Source organism: Chrysemys picta, chromosome 4, assembly GCF_011386835.1.
Source record: "Chrysemys picta bellii isolate R12L10 chromosome 4, ASM1138683v2, whole genome shotgun sequence".
Lineage (NCBI taxonomy): Eukaryota > Metazoa > Chordata > Testudines > Emydidae > Chrysemys > Chrysemys picta.
The window spans coordinates 46,292,063-46,311,117 of NC_088794.1; the positions used below are offsets into that span (position 1 = coordinate 46,292,063).

Sequence of the window (19,055 nt, forward strand, 5' to 3'; positions counted from 1 at the left end):
GTCTAGTTTGCATATCAATTCCAGCTCAGCAGTCTCTCGTTGGAGTCTGTTTTTGAAGTTTTTCTGTTGTAAGATAGCCACCCGCAGGTCTGACATTGAATGACTAGACAGGTTAAAGTGTTCTCCCACTGGTTTTTGAGTATTATGATTCCTGATGTCAGATTTGTGTCCATTAATTCTTTTGCGTAGAGACTGTCCGGTTTGGCCAATGTACATGGCAGAGGGGCATTGCTGGCACATGATGGCATATATCACATTGGTAGATGTGCAGGTGAACGAGCCCCTGATGGTATGGCTGATGTGATTAGGTCCTATGATGATGTCACTTGAATAGATATGTGGACAGAGTTGGCATCGGGCTTTGTTACAAGGATAGGTTCCTGGGTCAGTGGTTTTGTTCAGTGATGTGTGGTTGCTGGTGAGTATTTGCTTTAGGTTGGGGGGTTGTCTGTAAGTGAGGATAGGTCTGTCTCCCAAGATCTGTGAGAGTAAAGGATCATCTTTCAGGATAGGTTGTAGATCTCTGATGATGCGCTGGAGAGGTTTTAGTTGGGGGCTGAAGGTGACAGCTAGTGGTGTTCTGTTATTTTCTTTGTTGGGCCTCTCTTGTAGGAGGTGACTTCTGGGTACTTGTCTGGCTCTGTCAATCTGTTTTTTCACTTCAGCAGGTGGGTATTGTAGTTTTAAGAATGCTTGATAGAGATCTTGTAGGTGCTTGTCTCTATCTGAGGGATTGGAGCAAATGCGGTTATATCTTAGAGCTTGGCTGTAGACAATGGATCGTGTGGTGTGTCCTGGATGGAAGCTGGAGGCATGTAGGTAAGTGTAGCAGTCAGTAGGTTTCCGGTATAGGGTGGTATTTATGTGACCATCGCTTATTAGCACAGTAGTGTCCAGGAAATGGACCGCTTGTGTGGATTGATCTAGGCTGAGGTTGATGGTGGGATACAGACAACCCCCCAACCTAAAGCAAATACTCGCCAGCAACCACACATCACTGAACAAAACCACTGACCCAGGAACCTATCCTTGTAACAAAGCCCGATGCCAACTCTGTCCACATATCTATTCAAGTGACATCATCATAGGACCTAATCACATCAGCCATACCATCAGGGGCTCGTTCACCTGCACATCTACCAATGTGATATATGCCATCATGTGCCAGCAATGCCCCTCTGCCATGTACATTGGCCAAACCGGACAGTCTCTACGCAAAAGAATTAATGGACACAAATCTGACATCAGGAATCATAATACTCAAAAACCAGTGGGAGAACACTTTAACCTGTCTGGTCATTCAATGTCAGACCTGCGGGTGGCTATCTTACAACAGAAAAACTTCAAAAACAGACTCCAACGAGAGACTGCTGAGCTGGAATTGATATGCAAATTAGACACAATCAACTCAGGATTGAATAAGGACTGGGAATGGCTGAGCCATTACAAACACTGAATCTATCTCCCCTTGTAAGTATTCTCACACTTGCTTCTTATCAAACTGTCTGTACTGGGCTATCTTGATTATCACTTCAAAAGTTTTTTTTCTCTTACTTAATTGGCCTCTCAGAGTTGGTAAGACAACTCCCACCTGTTTATGCTCTCTGTATGTGTGTATATATATCTCCTCAATATTTATTCCACTCTATATGCATCCGAAGAAGTGGGCTGTAGTCCACGAAAGCTTATGCTCTAATAAATTTGTTAGTCTCTAAGGTGCCACAAGTACTCCTGTTCTTTTTGAGGATACAGACTAACACGGCTGCTACTCTGAAAATTGCCAATACAGATAAGGACCAGAATATCATACAAGAATATTTAGATGACCTTGAAAACTGGAGTAATAGAAATCTCCAATGGCCAGAGATGCGGCACTATAGGGAGAGAGCTCTCGGTTAATATAGAGTATTCTTTCCCAAGTGTCTGGCTGGTGGGGCTTGCCCACATGCTCAGGGTCTAACTAATCATCATATCTGGGGACTGGAAAGAATCTTCCCCCAGATCAGAATGACAGAGACCCTGGGGAATTTTGAATTCCTCTGCAGCATGAGGCACAGGTCACTTGCTGGTTTGAACTAGCATAAATGGTGGATTCACTGCAACTTGCAGTCTCTAAATCAAGACCTGAGGGCTTCAGTAACTCAGCAAGAGGCTATTCTACTACAAGAATAGGTGGGTGAGGCTCTGTGGCCTGCAACATGCAGGAGGCCAGACCAGATGATCATGATCACGCAGGGGACTGGACTAGAACACCTCTCAAGCTCCCTTCCAATCCTACGCTTTTATGATGGCTCCTTCTGGCCTTAGTCTATGAGTCTATGCTCCTCACAAATACTTTAACATATTGCTTCATTACTAATTAGAACACACAAATATATTAATTTTATAATAGGAGGCTGAGTTTTTAAGAAAGGGTAATGTTTAGACAGATGGCTAAAAATTTTTCCAGAACCAAGGCCATGGAGCAACAATGCAAACCCACCTTATGAAGTACTGAGAGCCATCAGTACACCCTGGCTTTAGTTGAAGGACACAATACATCACAGAATTAGGATTTCCAGGAAGGTGTAAATATGTTTAATAGAAGAGGAAAGCATAAGGCAAATGGTACCATAATTCGAGCGTCTTTGTAGCTTAGGGCTGTGACTTTCATAAGTCACCTGATTTTCTCTCTCTTGTGTGTCCTCATCTTTATTTCTTGCTGATGCCATCAAATGGTGGTTTTGCTATCTTCCTGGTGTCAAAAGAGGGTGTTTGTTGTGAGGATTCTGCACGGCTTGTACAACATTATAATATTTATCTTAACATATTTGTTTATTTTATAATTGGTACACTGACAGTTATTTGGGTTGGCAAGGGCTTGGTTTCATTCGTTGAATACCACCAAACAAAAATACCTTTACATATTTATAAAACATGGATACAAAGTAAAGAACAAGAGGGAAAACAAGCAAAACATTTAAAATCAAAAAGTTAAGTAAGTCTTCATTTTAATTAGCTCTTTCATTCTTGCTCTCTATTTGTGCAGAACCTATTAATGGGAAAATCCTTAGTCCGAAGTCTCTTAAATGTCATCAGATGTCCTTCCTGGGAATCATATCAAATTGTAAAGATGACCACTGAGTATCTAGTAAATTCTATCTAGCTTGGTGATATCCTTTCTTCAGCAAAGGCTAGTACCTGATACTTCCAAAGAAAAAAAAAGAAACATAATGCACCTGATGTGGCACACTAGAACTATCCTGCGTTATGGAGAAAAAAAGAAATTATGCTAAATTCTAAAACACTGTCAGTAGGAAGGGTCAGACGCAGAGGTCTTAAGAAAACTGCAGTTGTAAATCACAACCTAATGGAAGCTGTGTGAGGTTCACAGATTATGAGCTTGTTCCCGCCACTCCAATTTCACTCAATCTCTTATTTAGGTCATATAAATAAATAAATGGAGATATCCTATCTCCTAGAACTGGAAGGGACCTTGAAAGGTCATTGAGTCCAGCCCCCTGCCTTCACTAGCAGGACTAAGTGCTGATTTTGCCCCAGATCCCTAAGTGGCCCCCTCAAAAATTAAACTCACAACCCTGGGTTTAGAAGGCCAATGCTCAAATCACTGAGCTATCCCTCCCCCATGTGTACAGCAACTCTACTTCTGTGTAATTTGTAAACAGAAAAGTAAAAAACTAGCTTTATTACAAACTATGATCAACTGCTGGAAATAGGTTACTAGACACCTCAGCAAATGTATAGTACAAAACTGTAAAGGACAAAACCACTCAGGTTCACAATTGCTCCTAAACATTTATAAACAGGACCTCAAAATTAAAAAAAATATATAGTCATATTTTAGTAACAGTTTCTCCTATGTCATTCTCCCCACTTTTATTTGTACTAAGCAGCAAGTATTAAAGGACGTATCATATATTTAATGGAAAACTTTGGAGTGAACTGTAAAAAAATCCACTTATAAACAAAAATATTAGTTGTAATTAACAGGCAATGTTTTCACTGAAGTATAAATATTAAAACACTTGTTGTAAAACAAAATTATTTGGAAAAAACAATAATCTTTTATCAGTAAGCCCAAGCCATTTTAAACTAGGTTTATAGCAGAGTCTGAAGGTTTTGGAACAGCCAAAGAACGGTAAATATTTCTACTGTTACACTCTATTTGCATGAGCTTATAACTCAACCATGAAAATTTATTCTGGGCTAACACCTGGCCACACAGAATACGTCTACACTGCAGCTGGGAGGAAGCTTCACAGCCTAGGTAGACAGAATTGCCCTAACATGGATTGATCTAAAATATAGCAGTGTGGATGTTGTGGCTCCAACGAAAACTCAGGATAGCAACCTGAGCTTAGACCCACATGGTTTGGCAGGCTTGAGAGCCTGAACTGCCACTTGAAATGCAATATCCACACTGCTAATTGTTAGTGCACTAGCTTGAACCCTACTTTCACAAGTCTCTCTAGGGGGGCTAGAAGGCTCATTCCTTGCTACCATGTAGACAATACCCAAAGGGTCTCATTTTAGGAGTGAATTTATTTTATAAAGAAAGAACTGACTACTTTGCACATGGAATACTCTAAAAGCCCTTTAAAACATTAAGGAAGTACTATTCACACCACCCAGACAAGGTAAAGAGCATCTCCATTGTATCTGTGGGAAAGCTGAGGAACATAGGAGTTAAGTGGCTTGCAGAAGGTAACACAGCAAATCTATCACAGGGCCAGGAACAGACTCTAGAATGCCTGACTCCATATCCTGTGCTCTAAGCACAAACCCACAGCATCCGCCACGCAAGCTCTTGCGGTGCAACAGGAACACTATTTCCAACCACACGCCCACAAAATAATTTGCCTGAAAAACTTGGGTTTTTTATAAAATAAGAAAGGCGGGGTGTTCTTTGTTGCCGTCCAGCCTTTAGGGTTCATGTTTTCAAGCTTTTCGCACAAGGAGGGCCACCACGCTACTTGACACACAAAGTACAAGCCGAGTGTTCCCTAGCCCCGTGACTCCAGGAGCTGGAGCTTCAGGGAGGCCATCAAGCATCAGCAGCCTGGTGGTAACGTCATGGGACCAGAGTAAGCAGCTCAGGAACCCCCGGGAGGGGACGGCAAGGGGACACTGCCCCGAGCCCAAACGGGGAGCAGCTCGGGCTCAGAGCCCCCAGCCCAGAGCACGGGCGGAGGAAGACCCCTAGGGGGAGCGAGGGTCCGCATGGCCCGATCATGCCCAGACACGGGATGGGACCCAGCGACGCTAAACACTCGCTCGCTAACCCAGCCCCACTCGGCTCCTCCCAAACCCCGCTACGGGAAATAGGCTGCTTGAGATCTCGCGAGAGGCTCCGCTCCCATGCCTTCATTTCTGCTTCCTCCGCCCTCCGCTTCCCTCTTCTCGCGAGACATCAGCCCCTCTTCTTTCTTTTACCCGACGCCGCCAGCATGGTGAGCTGCTGGCTGCGGCCGCGTGGCCGGGCAGGGCTGAGGGGAGCAGCCGGGAGGGGGGAACCTGGCGCGCGCGGCTCCCCGCGCTCTGGAGAGGGGGCTCCGCGTGCTCGTGGCCGGGCCCTCCGGTGCCCGCGCCGCCCCACTACCACTTTCCCGGGGGAGCGGGCCCCGCCGGGCCGGAGGGAGGGGAGAGCGCAGGGCCCGGAGCCTTCCCCGGCTCCCCCGCGTCGCCCTGAGGCCGGGGAGCTTCAGCCCCGAGGGGGCCCGGGCAGGAGGCGGGACGCGGGTCCCGCTTTCCGGCCCGGCCGCTCGGTAACGCGCTCTGCTCTCTGCAGCCCTCCAGACTGAGGAAGACCAGGAAGCTGAGGGGACACGTCAGCCACGGCCACGGTCGCATCGGTGAGTGCGGAGCGCAGCCCCACGTCGTGTCTGCGTCCCCTGCTCCCCCGCTGGACCCGGGTCCGTCCTGGGGGACGAGCAGTAACAGGCTGCAGCCCCGCTCGCACGGTGCCTGCTGGGCCGGAGCGGGCCTCTCGGGGACTTCAGCGACGTACCGCATTTCTGGCATCACGATTTCTTCTTGTCTCTCCTTCCAGGCAAGCACAGGAAGCATCCCGGTGGCCGTGGCAATGCTGGGGGTATGCACCACCACAGGATTAACTTTGACAAATAGTAAGACACCTAAAAACCATGCCTCGTCCTTCCTCTGTTTCCTGGCCATGTTGAGATGTCACGTGGCGAACTAGCTTCCATAGTGGGCATTTTGAACCATTCATGTAAACGGACAGGCTTTGTAACAAGGCAGCGCTTCATAGTCCTCTTTTGTATACGCGCTTCTTCTTTCCACAGATTAGTATGATTAACAATGTTGGTGAGTTCAGAGTGGGGTAATTATTTCAGAACTGGAGTACTTGTGGCACCTTAGAGACTAACCAATTTATTAGAGCATAAGCTTTCCTGGACATTGAATCTATCTCCCCTTGTAAGTATTCTCACACTTCTTATCAAACTGTCTGTACTGGGCTATCTTGATTATCACTTCAAAAGTTTTTTTTCTCTTACTCAATTGGCCTCTCAGAGTTGGTAAGACAATTCCCACCTGTTCATGCTCTCTGTATGTGTGTATATATATCTCCTCAATATTTATTCCACTCTATATGCATCCGAAGAAGTGGGCTGTAGTCCATGAAAGCTTATACTCTAATAAATTTGTTAGTCTCTAAGGTGCCACAAGTACTCCTGTTCTTTTTGTGGATACAGGGTAACACTGCTGCTACTCTGAAATATTTCAGAACTGTTCACGTGTTGGGTTTTTTAGAACTTAGTTAACTAAAGGTTGGGATACCAGTAGTCTGTTCAGATCTGAGCCACTGCAATGTTACTATATGGTAACCATACAGATCGAAAGTGTAACATTATCCGGATCTTATTAACATTCATGGGGCAAGAGATATGTATTTCAAGATGTCCGAGACTAGAGTCACATCTAGACACTGCTTCTTGTCATGGTGTGCTAGAGTACTCGGAGAATAACGACTAACCTTTATTCACTGACTGTCCCTATTAGTAGTTCAGTCAGTCACCAGGTTAGTAACAAGGCCTAGACCTCCATTCCAAAGCTTTGGGTGGACAGAGATTGCAGGCTGAACCAAAACTAATCAGAAAGGATGTACAAGTTGTGAATTCTGCTTACAAAAATACTAAATTGTATTTGTAGATTCAGAAAATGTGATCATCATTGAAATATAAGAACAGTTGATTACATCAGCAAATAACACTTCAAATCCAGTATTTCTCTACTTATTTTCCTTTTCTGTCACAGGTTTTGCTTATTTGATAAATTAGCAAGAAGAACCAGGGACAATTTAGATGATATTCATGTGTGTATTGAAGATACTTGTTATGAAATGTACACAAACATTTCATTCACATGTAGTCTCTTATGCATGAGTCCAGATTTAAAAAATCCAATAATAAAACTTCAGCTGCTTGAAAAAATACTTTGTTTACGCATTTAACATTCTTGAAACCCCAATAGTTCTAATTTAAACCAAATAGAATGTCTTATATTGATTTTTCTTTCTAGTCATCCTGGTTATTTTGGGAAAGTTGGTATGAGACACTACCACTTGAAGAAGAACCAGAATTTCTGCCCTACTGTTAATCTGGATAAACTGTGGACACTTGTTAGTGAACAGACAAGACTCAACTATGCAAAAAATCAGGCTGGATTAGCACCTGTCATTGATGTTGTACGCTCAGTAAGTGTGCTTTACTTGGCATACGTTCACATTGGAATTGCTTGCATTTATTTTTTTGCCTAGGGTCTTGTTCACTGATCTACTGTATGAAACTAATTCTGCTTAAATACGTGCCACTGTATTTTTCATCTTTATTTGGCTTGTGTTTAATATTTTTTAAAACAAATTTAAAATAATTTCCCCCTAGTATTTAATGTTCACAGTTAAGAAAAATACTTTGAACTAGCTTCTGTGATGTATGTAATCAGTACTCTCCACATTTAAACTCAGTCTTACTGGAGTCTGTCTCTCCCCTTGTGCACCTATAACTAAGGCTAGGTTTTAGTCATGGGTATTTTAGTAAAAGTCATGGACAGGTCACGGGCAGTAAATAAAAAATCACAGCCCATGACCTGTCCATGACTTTTACTACATACCCCTCACTAAAACTGGGGGAGAGGGGGAGGCAGTGCATTCCCTGGGCCCCCTGCTGGGGGTGGGGCCAGCAGGCTCCCTACCTGGCTCCAACAAGCTTTTCCCCAGGGCTCCTAGGGGGAGCGGCAGCCAGGGGGGATCCGTGCATTGCTCGTGCCACAAGTGCTGACTCTGCAGTCAGTTGGAGCTGCAGGGATATGCCAGTGGGAGCCAGGGATCCCCTGCCTAGGTAAACGCTGACCTGCACCTGAGCACCCTCCTACACCCAAACTGCTGCTACTGGCCCAGGGCCCAAGCTGGACAGCCCCTAAGCCAGCACCGGCCGCTACGGCGGTCATGGAAAGTCACAGAATCTGTGACAGACATGAAGCCTTACATGCAACTGCTCAGATCAGTCATAGGTATCGGCTTTAGGAGACCACTGGAGGATGCCAGTGTAACCATGTCAGCAACATAAGTTTTGTCGGCATAAGTGGTAGTGTAGACATGGCCTTAGAGCTTTTAGTGCATGTAATTTTCCAGCATAATGTGGGTTAGCCTTTCCACATCGAGGCTAGAGTCACATCCTGGCACTTCTCATTGTCTTGGTGTGCTATAGTTCTCGGAGAAAGACTACTGATCTATATTCACTGCCTATGGTGTGTTATGCCTCAGTCAGTCACCTGATCAGTAACATTGTTTTAATTACAACTGATACTTTCAGCCAGCCTGGTTAGAGTAGGTCAAAACAAAGCCATATGGGAGACTCTTATGACCAACTTAAGGACTATTGTTAGATCTAGAAGAGGTGTCATCTTTAATAGAACCAACCATCTGTTGGAAGATGTTAACTAGTCCAAGCAATTGCTTTCTGTTGTTTCCTAGACTCGTTTTCCAACATCAAAAGGAGGCAGCTAGCCCTACTGATGTCTATTGGGGGGGAAGCTGAATAATTATAAGCTCTCCAATAGCCAAGAGATAAGATGGGCTTTATTGTGCATCATGAAATGCTAAACTCTTGTTAGAATTTTGGCATAGTTTTCAACAATCCTATCTTTAGGTGGTTGTTGGTTAACAAAATCCATTAAAATGAAGAATCTGATATGTAAATAACTTTCTTCATGGACTGTAGCGTTCCATTATCTACAGATGTTTGTAAAATTCAAAGAGAATTAAAATTCTTGGCAAAACTGTACAGCTTTAAGCTGATGTAATTTTTACATTTTGAGAGTATTTGATGATAAATTCACACCATGCAAAACGACTGAATTGCAAACATCAGTCATGACCAAATTTGCATTTTCTTCATTAAAATTTGATACTTTGTATTTCTCTCCAATTACTATTAAAGATTGTGGATGCAGAGGATTATAGTTCTTCCTGAATATTATTTATGCCAATTTCTCTTGTATCTTTCCAGGGTTATTACAAAGTCCTGGGCAAAGGGAAGCTGCCCAAACAGCCTGTAATTGTGAAAGCAAAATTCTTCAGCAGGAAAGCAGAGGAGAAGATCAAAGAAGTTGGTGGAGCCTGTGTGCTTGTGGCATAAAAGATTTTTTAATCAAGTTTGAATAAAGACTATCAGATGTCTGAAATTATTTTTTTTAAAGTTAGTTTCAAAACAAATCATGATTTTTTGGGGGGAAGGTTATGTGAATATTGCTGAGTGAATATTGACTTATGTGAATATTGCTGAGACCACAGTCCTATTGAGTACTCCACCACAAGCAACTACTAATTTATGTATTAGCTGTTTCTTATGAGTGTTAGTCAGTGTCTTAGGAGCAATCGCTTCCTATTTAACTGCTAAAATAAACTTCAAGTCAAAGTGTAATGTTGAAAACTTCCACGGTTAAGATTATGCCATAATGGATTTACTTTTAAGCCTCTTTTGAATACTGAGACCCTCTTGCATTTTGGAAAGCAGTATGGAAGGCTCCCTTAACTTTTGTTGAAATATTAAATTACTTACCTTAGCAGTCCTGTAGGTTGAACTGAAGTGTGTGATAGATTGAAGTCATTCTTAGAGACTACTGCTGGTAAACAAAAGGGGAGGCAGGCTCACATCCAAGCAGCCATTTAATTACTTGCTGCATAGCTTTTTAGCATCTTTTGATACCATATTGAGAACACACAGCATATTCTTTATCTACAGAAAACTTTTTTGTTTGGGTGCTGAGTACTGCTTACCCATTTGAGTCACTTTTACAAATAAAACCACTTGACTTAAAGTGTTTGAATCTAAGAAATTTAAGATCTGAAGTTCTAGGAATGCAGTGAGCCAAATGCAATGGTAAAGGAATACATCTCTACCTTGATATAACACACATTCGGTTATACTGTGGTAAAGCAGTGCTTGGGAGGGCAGGGCTCTACACTCTAGCCGATCAAAGCAAGTTTGATATGACGTGATTTCACCTATAATGCAGTAAGATTTTTTTGGCTCCCGAGAACAGCGGTATATCCGCGTAAAGGTGTATATTTACATGCAAACTTTCAGAATGTTGAAGGTGTTTGTGAATTCATTTAGCCTTAACACTATGATGTACATATTACTGCATTCATTCTACAAACAAGGATATGGTTATTAACTGACTTACCCATAACTACCTATAAAAAGCAAGTTTATATACCCTTTCATTAGTTAGTAAGATATATTGTGAGGTATAGTAATAAGGGTTTAGCTGTGCCAGTGAAATTTAAGGAGAGATTTATGGTTAATTCCCATCTGTAGTGCTGATAAATAGGGCATGCCTTTTCTAGAATGAGTCAGTCAGTATCCCACTGCACCCACCATCAGGGACAGGCACATTGCAACCAAGACGTCTCAACTGACCAATAGGACACTGCCTGTGGCAAGATAACTGGAATATTAAGTACACCTCTACCCCAATATAACACAAATTTGGATATAAATAGAGTAAAGCAGCGCGCTGGGGCTGCACACTCTGGTTGATCAAAGTAAGTTTGATATAACGAGGTTTCTCCTATAACACGGTAAGATTTTTTGGCTCCTGAGGAGAGCGTTATATCAGGGTAGAGGTGTATTAGGGCTTGAGGCCCTGTCAACATAACTCAGGGTGAGCAAACTTTTTGGCCTAAGGGCCACATCTGGGTAGGGAAATTGCAAGGCCATGAATGTAGGGCAGGGGATTGGGATGCAGGAGGGGGCTCAGGGAAGGGGGTTGGGGTGCAGGATGCAGCCTCTGGCCCAGCACTGTTTACCTGAAGCAGCTCCGGCGTGACAGCAGTACGCAGTGGTACACAGCAGAGCTAAGACAGGCTCCCTGCCTGGGCCCCACGACACTCCTGGAAGCGGCTGGCACCTTTCTGCATCCCGTGGCGGGGGTGGGCTAGAGAGCTTTGTACACTGCCCTTGCCTGCAGGTACCTCCCCCAAAGCTCCCATTGACCACAGTTCCCCATTCCCAGCCAATGGGAGCTGCGGCACAGAGAGCCCTCTGCACCCATATTTCCCCAGAGGCCGCAGGGACACGGTGCTGGCCACTTCCAGGAGCAGCACGGGGCAATCCCACGGGCCAGATCCGGCCCATGGGCCATAGTTTGCCCACTGTTTAACTAATAGTTTTGTAAACCACTTACAAGCAATGCCACCTTAGCTGATTACAAGTTCAGTTTGTGTCAACATGGCAGCTTTTCTATCACACCTATGTTTGTGCATATTACCCAGAGTACAACTGCAGGAGAGAACAGAATTCTGGAGGCACAAAGCAGCATTAACAGAAAATGGGGCAATTCTGGGAAATACTGTATCACCACAGAGTGCTAGAAGGACAGGCCACCAATCAAACCAGTTACACAAATGTGGTTCAAGGGTCCTATCCAAACTGCAGGAGACTAATGTCCAGTTACAGGAAAGCAAAAATACCAGCAGAAGCAAAACTATTAATGTATCTGTGCTATGCAGGCAGACATCAATCTTGTTGAGAACCACCCATGCCAATAATGTCACAAATTTGGATAAAAGTTATGGTATGGACAGGGCCTAAGTTTGATTAAGTATTAGGGTACGTCTATACTTACCTCCGGGTTCGGTGGTAAGCAATCGATCTTCTGGGATCGATTTATCGCGTCTTGTCTTGACGTGATAAATCGATAGCGAAAGTGCTCGCAGTCAACACCGGTTACTCCTGCTCCGCGAGAGGAGTACGTGGAGTCGACGGGGGACCCTGCCTGCCGCGTGTGGAGCCGCGGTAAGTACCTTGTATTTCGAACTAAGATACTTCGACTTCAGCTACATTATTCACGTAGCTGAAGTTGCGTATCTTAGTTCGAACTGGGGGGTTAGTGTGGACCAGCCCTTAGAAACATTTGGGTAAGCAAACATCTCCCCATAAAAACATTTTGGTAAATCAAAGTGAAAGCCATTCATTTTATAGTGTCTTTATTCAAACTTGAATAAATACAAAACTCTTATGCCACAAGCACACATGCTCCACCAACTTCTTTGATCTTCTCCTCTGCTTTCCTGCTGAAGAATTTTGCTTTCACAATTACAGGCTGTTTGGGCAGCTTCCCCTTGCCCAGGACTTTGTAATAACCCTAGAAAGATATAAGATAAGTTAAACAGATTTTCATTAAAAACTCCAGAGGTACAGCACTCAGATTCTTCTCCCACCTACACCAGTGACAGGTGTAATTTCGCTAAATCAATGGACTTTGATGCAAGTGAGAAGATGCATCTGTCAAGGAAAGATTAACTCCATTAACAGCAGAAAGAATAAGTACAACCACCGTATTTGCATTCAGATCCACTCAAATTAATACTTGACCATGACTGATAGAGAAACAAGCTGGATGAGAATTTTTTTTTCATTGAACTAATTTCTGTTGGTGAAAGAAAAACTTTCAAGCTGGTCTCTCTAATAGTCGGAGACCAACATGGACACAAGACTGCAAACACGACTGAGATCAGCAGTTTTGCATGTTGTGACAAACATGGAATCTTTCCAGAACTTGAGCACATAAGTAGTAAACTGAAGTGTGGCAACAAACAAACAACTTGTTTTTCTTTTAATTTCACCAAACACATCTTCATAATTAACTCCAGTCTATGAAGAACAGAGTGCTATATGCATTTCCACATTTTTTGCTCAGAACAAAAATAGTGCAGCACACTGTTTCACTCTTGACTTTTATTGCTCAATTTATGCTAAGTTTTCCAGAAAGTTTCATTCTTCAAACTTCTGTAGTCATTTAAAAATCCAATTTTTTTGCATATTATCCAGAAAATGTACTTTTTTCCAGACTTTCCAGGAGGTACAGCTATGACTAGCCTTCCTGAAACTGAAGGATACTGGATTGATTGTGCATGATGATATAAAAATCACAGATTGCTGAAGGTGCTGGAAAAAGTTGAACAGAGCCTGAGATTCTATGCTGCAACTTTAAGAGGCTCAGCTTAGTTAAAGCCATCTTTGTTCACACCCACACTCACAACCAACTTGTGAAGGGATCCCTGGAAGGCAGTCTTACAACTAGCTGTCTTCTACAGTTCGTGGTCTAGGAAAAGTCCACCGCCAACCAGATCTGGGGCTTTTAGGCCTTATCTACTTTACAAAGTTTTGTTGGCAAAAGCTGCCTTTTACCAACAAAATAGGGGTGGTGTACACACTACAAAGCTGCTTTTGGTGGCAAAACTCTGTTTTGAAGACCAAATAAAACCACCAGTATCCCACAATGCCTGCTGTGACCGCTCTGCTTATTGTTTTGATCTCTGCTGCTCTGCAGGCATGCGCCCCTCCCTTTTCACAGCTCCAGGTGCTGGAACAAAAAGCGATATCATTTGTGTGGAATGCTCCTGTTCTGCCCTGCACTAGGAACAGAGAGGCAGACAGACTGCTGGGGGGGAGGAGAGGGAAGAGCAGCGCCTTTGACATTCCTCAGCAGGGAGCTCAGAATGCCACTCCTGCCCACACACCACTCTCCTCTTCCTCCTCTCCCCCCATTTCCATTGAAAAAGCAGTTGACAATCTACTAGGATGCCCCTGAAAGCTGGGATTGAAAAACCTGCATAATGTGATGCTGTACCTGCCCCATGAGGCATTGCAAACCCTTCCCAAAGCACCCTGCGGCCAGTTGCACAGTGGGATAATGGATCTTAACAGATATTAATTTGATAACTATAGTGGGATAACTACAACAGATCCATAACTACAACAGTGCACTGCTCTTTGTGTCAGTGCAAAAGCTGTTCGTGTGGATGCATTGTGCCAACACGAGGAGCTAATGTGGACAAGCAACAGTAGTTTCAATTAAACCTGCATATCTTTGGCCGACAAAAGTCTAGTGTAGACAAGGCCATAGAGCCCCATTATATTGCTCCAACTTTTTACCTAAAGGGGCAGGATCAAGGGCGAGAATCTCAACCCAAGTCTAACCTCCATCAGGCCGCGACTGTCTTTTCTTGGATGTCTGTATAGAGCCTAGCACACAATGGGGCCCCAATCCCTTGATGAGATTCTAGGTATTACTGCAAATATAAATTAGTAATAGATGAAAAGCAAATTGTTAATCTAGAATTATTGTCATCTCCATGAACAGACCAAGTTTCCTCAGCCCAGAAAATACTAGTCCCAAAGGATGCTGCTAAACCTAAGTCTTCCCCCACATGACACTTTTGCTTCCCCCTGTCCTGACAGGCTGACTAATGAATGTCTCTGATTCGGTGGCTGACTGAGATATTAAACACCACAGCCAGTGAATAAGGATCAGAAATTTATCTTCGAGGACTATAGCACACCAAGACAATGAAATGTGTTAGGATGTGACTCTAGTCTCGGTGCTAAAGAGGCCAACTTTAGTGGGCCAAAACAAGCAATAAAAGTGGTTTTTCTTTATAGACCCTTCCAATTTTCTTTTAAAAGCTGATCTGTAAGCTTCTCATCACTACATGCATCAGTTTTAAAAATGAACAATGCGAGAATCTAAACTTTCAGGCAGAGAAAAACATTTTAATACTAATTCATGAAAAACAAAAAGGGCTCGTGTAAGGAAAAAGAAGCAAAAAACACATACTAATGGAACTACGTCTCAAAGTCAGATGCTCACAAGGTCTTTCACCTGACATTTCAAATGATCTAAGAATTTATCCATAATTTAGTTTAATTTCCTAGATGAGCAAACATTCTAATCACTTAAAATGTGTATTTTATATGAAACTATAGATTCTAAAGATAGGATTAAATAGCACTCTTACCGAGCGTACAACATCAATGACAGGTGCTAATCCAGCCTGATTTTTTGCATAGTTGAGTCTTGTCTGCTCACTAACGAGTGTCCACAATTTATCCAAGTTGACAGTAGGACAGAAGTTCTGGTTCTTCTTCAAATGGTAGTGTCTCATACCAACTTTCCCAAAATAACCAGGATGACTGGGGAGGAAAAATATTTGATACAGTATAAGACCACATTCCTTTTAGTTTCTTTTGAATTGGCTGTGCTAAAAATCAATATAACCTCAGTTAAAAGTATGTTTATCTAACATTTATCATATACATATTAAACAAGCTATAGGGTCCAGAAAAATTATACACAGACAAATACACAAGAGTTTTTTAAAGTTCAGATGTAAATAAGTTGCTATTTGTATATTCTTGAGGGATATTCACATTTTCCATATCTATACATGGAATTTTATTAATGAAATATTTATGTTTGATAGCAAAAGTCACAACTCATCTTTCTTGTGATTAGTTTGGGCCCCATTCTATATTTCATAGGCATGCAGAACTCTGACTTTAGAAGAGATTTTGTTGAGAAATGAAGATTCAGATCTTCTGTTACTAACCCAGTGACTGACTGACAGCTGAAAGTAGTGACAGTCAGTGAACAGCGATTAGTTGTTACTTTCCGAGTACTCAAGCACAACTATGACAATGGGCAATGTCTAGACGTGACACTAGTCTCGGCAATGTCTAAATACAAGATTCTTACCCTCCCAAAACCAGGAAATACAGAAGCTTGATTCATCTACTGTCATTGCATATATGTATAGTGCGGAATCAAAGCTGAGCAGACTATTAGTGTCTTACAAACTTAAATTAATTGTGGAAAAAAATTCTAAAAGATACGAACACATACACTAGAAGCTCTGAAACAAGCCATTTTACCATATCTAACTCACTAAAGACAGGTTTCAGAGTGGTAGCCGTGTTAGTCTTTATCAGTAAAAACAACTAGGAGTCCTTGTGGCACCTTAGAGACTAACAAATTAATCTTATGCCCAAATAAATTTGTTAGTCTTTAAGGTGCCACAAGGACTCCTCGTTGTTTTCACTAAAAACCAAGATGCTGTTATTAACACTTTCCTTTTAAAAGAACAGATGGACAAAAGGTTTTTCATAGATTTAATAAAGGATATACAGGACTATGAAAGAAAACAGCTAAATTTTCTTGCAAGGTTATTTGTATTGTAGCAAAATCCAACGTTTGTATACTTTTACTAAATGACGTATGTGCTACATATGGTAGAATGAACTGCCTTGTAACTTTTTAAAAATACATACACAAAAGTAGTGGGTAGAAGAAAAAAGATAGTATATCTTACTATTTGTCAAAGTTAATTCTGTGGTGGTGCATGCCCCCAGCATTTCCACGACCACCAGGATGCTTTCTGTGTTTGCCTAAAAGAAATTTTAAAAGGTATTGTGATGCAAGAACAACATGTACTACTGAATACACTACCGAACATTATGACATCATTTGAGTTGATTTAAAGCAAGTCAATGAGCATGAACTATATAGAGGAATATATGATTTGAACTGGATATGTATAGCCATTAACCAGACCATTATTGAACCTCTCTCGTATTGCCTCATTGGTGTTCTAAATAGTGATACTTACCAGGCACACTGTAAATCAAATTACGTACCATACATTAAGTTCCAGCACAAGCATAGTAGAAACCGTTCTCTGCACTTACCAATACGGCCATGGCCGTGGCTAACGTGTCCTCTCAGCTTCCTGGTCTTCCTTAGTCTGGAAGGCTAGGAAAAAACAAAAAAACCACAGTACATGTATGAATAAAAACGTAGAGCAAGTGACAAGAGTAGGAAACAAATAAGGACTTGACAATCCAAGCCTCGTGTGTACGGCTGCATGACTGGCCCTTTTCTGGGAAAAGATCATGTTTGTGATGTGCCCAGCACTTAACACGATGGGACCTTATCCCTGACTGAGGTCTCTGCCTGCTGCCACAACAGAACAAACAACAGGCGCCTGCACACAGTGGCTGGGTTCTCCGCTCCGCACGTGGGGGCGGGGTGTTCCGGGGTACAGGTAGGAAGGGGCTCAGTGCCGCTGGGGCGGGGCAGAGCCAGAGGGTCCCCACGCACCCGACCAATTCCCGCCGCCCCCGCTCTCGCTCTCTGAGCAGGCGCGTGGCGGGGCCAAGCGCACGGGGTGGCTACGTGCCCGGTACGTAGGGAGGTATCAGGAGCGGACCCGCAGGCCCAGGCCCAATCCCGCGCATCCCAGTTTCAGGAAGGCGCCTCCTCGAGTTTCCCCGTCGGGCCCGGCTTTAAGCCGCCAGCCGCCCAGAGCTCGCTGGTGGCGGCCCGCTTCCCGCCACGGCTGGGGCGTGCGCCGCCCGGCAGGGACCCGGGCCAGGGCTGAAGCAGGCGCGAGAACCCCTCTCCCACCGGCAGCTCGGCCCAGAGGCCACGGAGGCTCCGGGTGTAACGTGCCGCGCGGGGGTAGCTGGGCCCCTCGCGCCTCTACCCACCATCTTGGCGACGGCCGCCGGGAAAAAGGAGGAGTCAAAGGAGTGTCGCGAGACCTCACGAGGGGTGGAGGAAATGGTGGGAGGTGTAAAGAAGATCTCGCGAGATGTCACTGAGGAGCTGGGAGAAAGCTCGCGAGAAATCGAGCTTCTTCCTCTGGGAGGCGGGGCCTGCTGTTGGGGCTTGGTGCCGCGGGGGCGGGTCTTTGTTCTCGTGCCCTTGGTGCCTTCCCAGTTCTGCTCTCGTGGGGCGCGGGGCGATCCCGAGACAGGCGGGAACTGGGAAGAGCCGCCCTGGCTCACGGGAGCCCCTGCCCCAGCATGGCACGTTGGGGGGCTGAGTTTCCTTCCTGCTGCCCGCGGGATGGATTCTGTGACCCTGGGCAGCCATTTGCCACAGGGGCCACTGCTGGATAGGCCTGTCCATGCTCTGGCACTGGCTCAACACCCTGAAACACCCCCCCCACCCCCGGATCCTGGCCTGGCTGCAGAGGATAGCTCTGGAGTTCTTCTGGTCAGGACTGCACTGGGTCTCTGCAGGGAGCCTGAGTCCTCCCTTGGAGGAGGGAGGACAGGGCCTGGTCTGCCTGCAGGCCCTGCAGATTGCTTTTATGGTGCAGGTAGTCCAGTGTGGAGCGCACGCCTTTCTCTCCTGCCTCCAAGGGCTCCGATACATCCGGTAGTTCTTTTTTCTCCACCTGAGGGGGTCTTCCAGGAGACCTCTCTGAGCTGCCTGTCTTCTCCCAGGACCTCCTCCAGACCTGGAAGCTATTCTCTGTGACTAGGTCCATTGTGACCATTGAGAGGGTGGACCTACTTGCAGAGCCCCTGCCACACAACCTCTACCTTCATGTGCAGGTGGCGGAGTCCACCTTGGTGTGCCGGAGGCTGGTCCTGTCAGAAACCACCAGTATTGGAGACCTCTGGACTATAACGGGGGGAACTGGGTGGCTCCCCAAGTGCTCACTTGGCGCATGGGGCTCTCCACCCTCCTGACCCCCCCCCCACATTCTCTAGGAGGTGGGGGGCAGCCTTGTCATCCACCTCTCGGGTTTTCCTTGAGCGGGTACTGCGAGAGGGTGCTCCCTGCCCACCCCTCACCCCTGGTCCTCTGGACCTTTACATCGGGCCCCTGTCCTGTGAGCCCTCCCGGCCCCCTCCCTTCCACAATCCAAACCAGCTGCGTGCCCTGCAGCTGGTTCACTT

General features: G+C 44.5%; 2 protein-coding genes, 2 long non-coding RNA genes and 4 other non-coding genes across 8 annotated transcripts; 5 read left to right on the plus strand and 3 right to left on the minus strand.

Moving 5' to 3' along the window:
- The first annotated feature begins 152 nt into the window (after positions 1-152).
- On the plus strand, positions 153-15,477 carry LOC135983015 (uncharacterized). Its single transcript, XR_010600510.1, has 2 exons — positions 153-363; positions 11,088-15,477. It is a non-coding gene; the product is annotated as an uncharacterized LOC135983015 (long non-coding RNA).
- Positions 5,357-9,702, plus strand: LOC101951417 (large ribosomal subunit protein uL15). Its single transcript, XM_005291723.4, has 5 exons — positions 5,357-5,450; positions 5,789-5,852; positions 6,050-6,125; positions 7,540-7,714; positions 9,528-9,702. The coding sequence occupies exons 1-5, from the start codon at positions 5,448-5,450 to the stop codon at positions 9,654-9,656; spliced, it is 447 nt and encodes a 148-aa protein (XP_005291780.2). The 5' UTR covers positions 5,357-5,447; the 3' UTR covers positions 9,657-9,702.
- Positions 6,132-7,482, plus strand: LOC122174544 (uncharacterized). The gene is made up of 2 exons (XR_006176545.2): positions 6,132-6,324; positions 7,276-7,482. It is a non-coding gene; the product is annotated as an uncharacterized LOC122174544 (long non-coding RNA).
- LOC112058969 (small nucleolar RNA SNORA3/SNORA45 family) lies at positions 6,921-7,052 on the plus strand. The gene has a single exon (XR_002888150.1). It is a non-coding gene; the product is annotated as a small nucleolar RNA SNORA3/SNORA45 family (small nucleolar RNA).
- On the plus strand, positions 8,675-8,806 carry LOC112058971 (small nucleolar RNA SNORA3/SNORA45 family). The gene has a single exon (XR_002888152.1). It is a non-coding gene; the product is annotated as a small nucleolar RNA SNORA3/SNORA45 family (small nucleolar RNA).
- LOC101951135 (large ribosomal subunit protein uL15) lies at positions 12,495-17,946 on the minus strand. Its single transcript, XM_005291722.4, has 5 exons — positions 17,853-17,946; positions 17,052-17,115; positions 16,676-16,751; positions 15,326-15,500; positions 12,495-12,669 (listed from the first exon to the last, which is right to left on the minus strand). Exons 1-5 carry the CDS (start codon positions 17,853-17,855, stop codon positions 12,541-12,543), a joined length of 447 nt encoding a protein of 148 aa, XP_005291779.1. The 5' UTR covers positions 17,856-17,946; the 3' UTR covers positions 12,495-12,540.
- LOC112058970 (small nucleolar RNA SNORA3/SNORA45 family) lies at positions 14,779-14,910 on the minus strand. Its single transcript, XR_002888151.1, has one exon. It is a non-coding gene; the product is annotated as a small nucleolar RNA SNORA3/SNORA45 family (small nucleolar RNA).
- LOC112058967 (small nucleolar RNA SNORA3/SNORA45 family) lies at positions 15,904-16,038 on the minus strand. Its single transcript, XR_002888148.1, has one exon. It is a non-coding gene; the product is annotated as a small nucleolar RNA SNORA3/SNORA45 family (small nucleolar RNA).
- Positions 17,947-19,055: the final 1,109 nt, after the last annotated feature.

Coding starts and splice junctions, on each gene's coding strand:
- LOC101951417 (XM_005291723.4), top strand. Junction 5,853..6,049: donor CCACGGCCACGGTCGCATCG/GTGAGTGCGGAG, acceptor CTCTCCTTCCAG/GCAAGCACAGGAAGCATCCC. Junction 7,715..9,527: donor TCATTGATGTTGTACGCTCA/GTAAGTGTGCTT, acceptor GTATCTTTCCAG/GGTTATTACAAAGTCCTGGG.
- LOC101951135 (XM_005291722.4), bottom strand. Junction 16,752..17,051: donor CCACGGCCATGGCCGTATTG/GTAAGTGCAGAG, acceptor AATTTCTTTTAG/GCAAACACAGAAAGCATCCT. Junction 15,501..16,675: donor AGAATTAACTTTGACAAATA/GTAAGATATACT, acceptor TTTCCTCCCCAG/TCATCCTGGTTATTTTGGGA.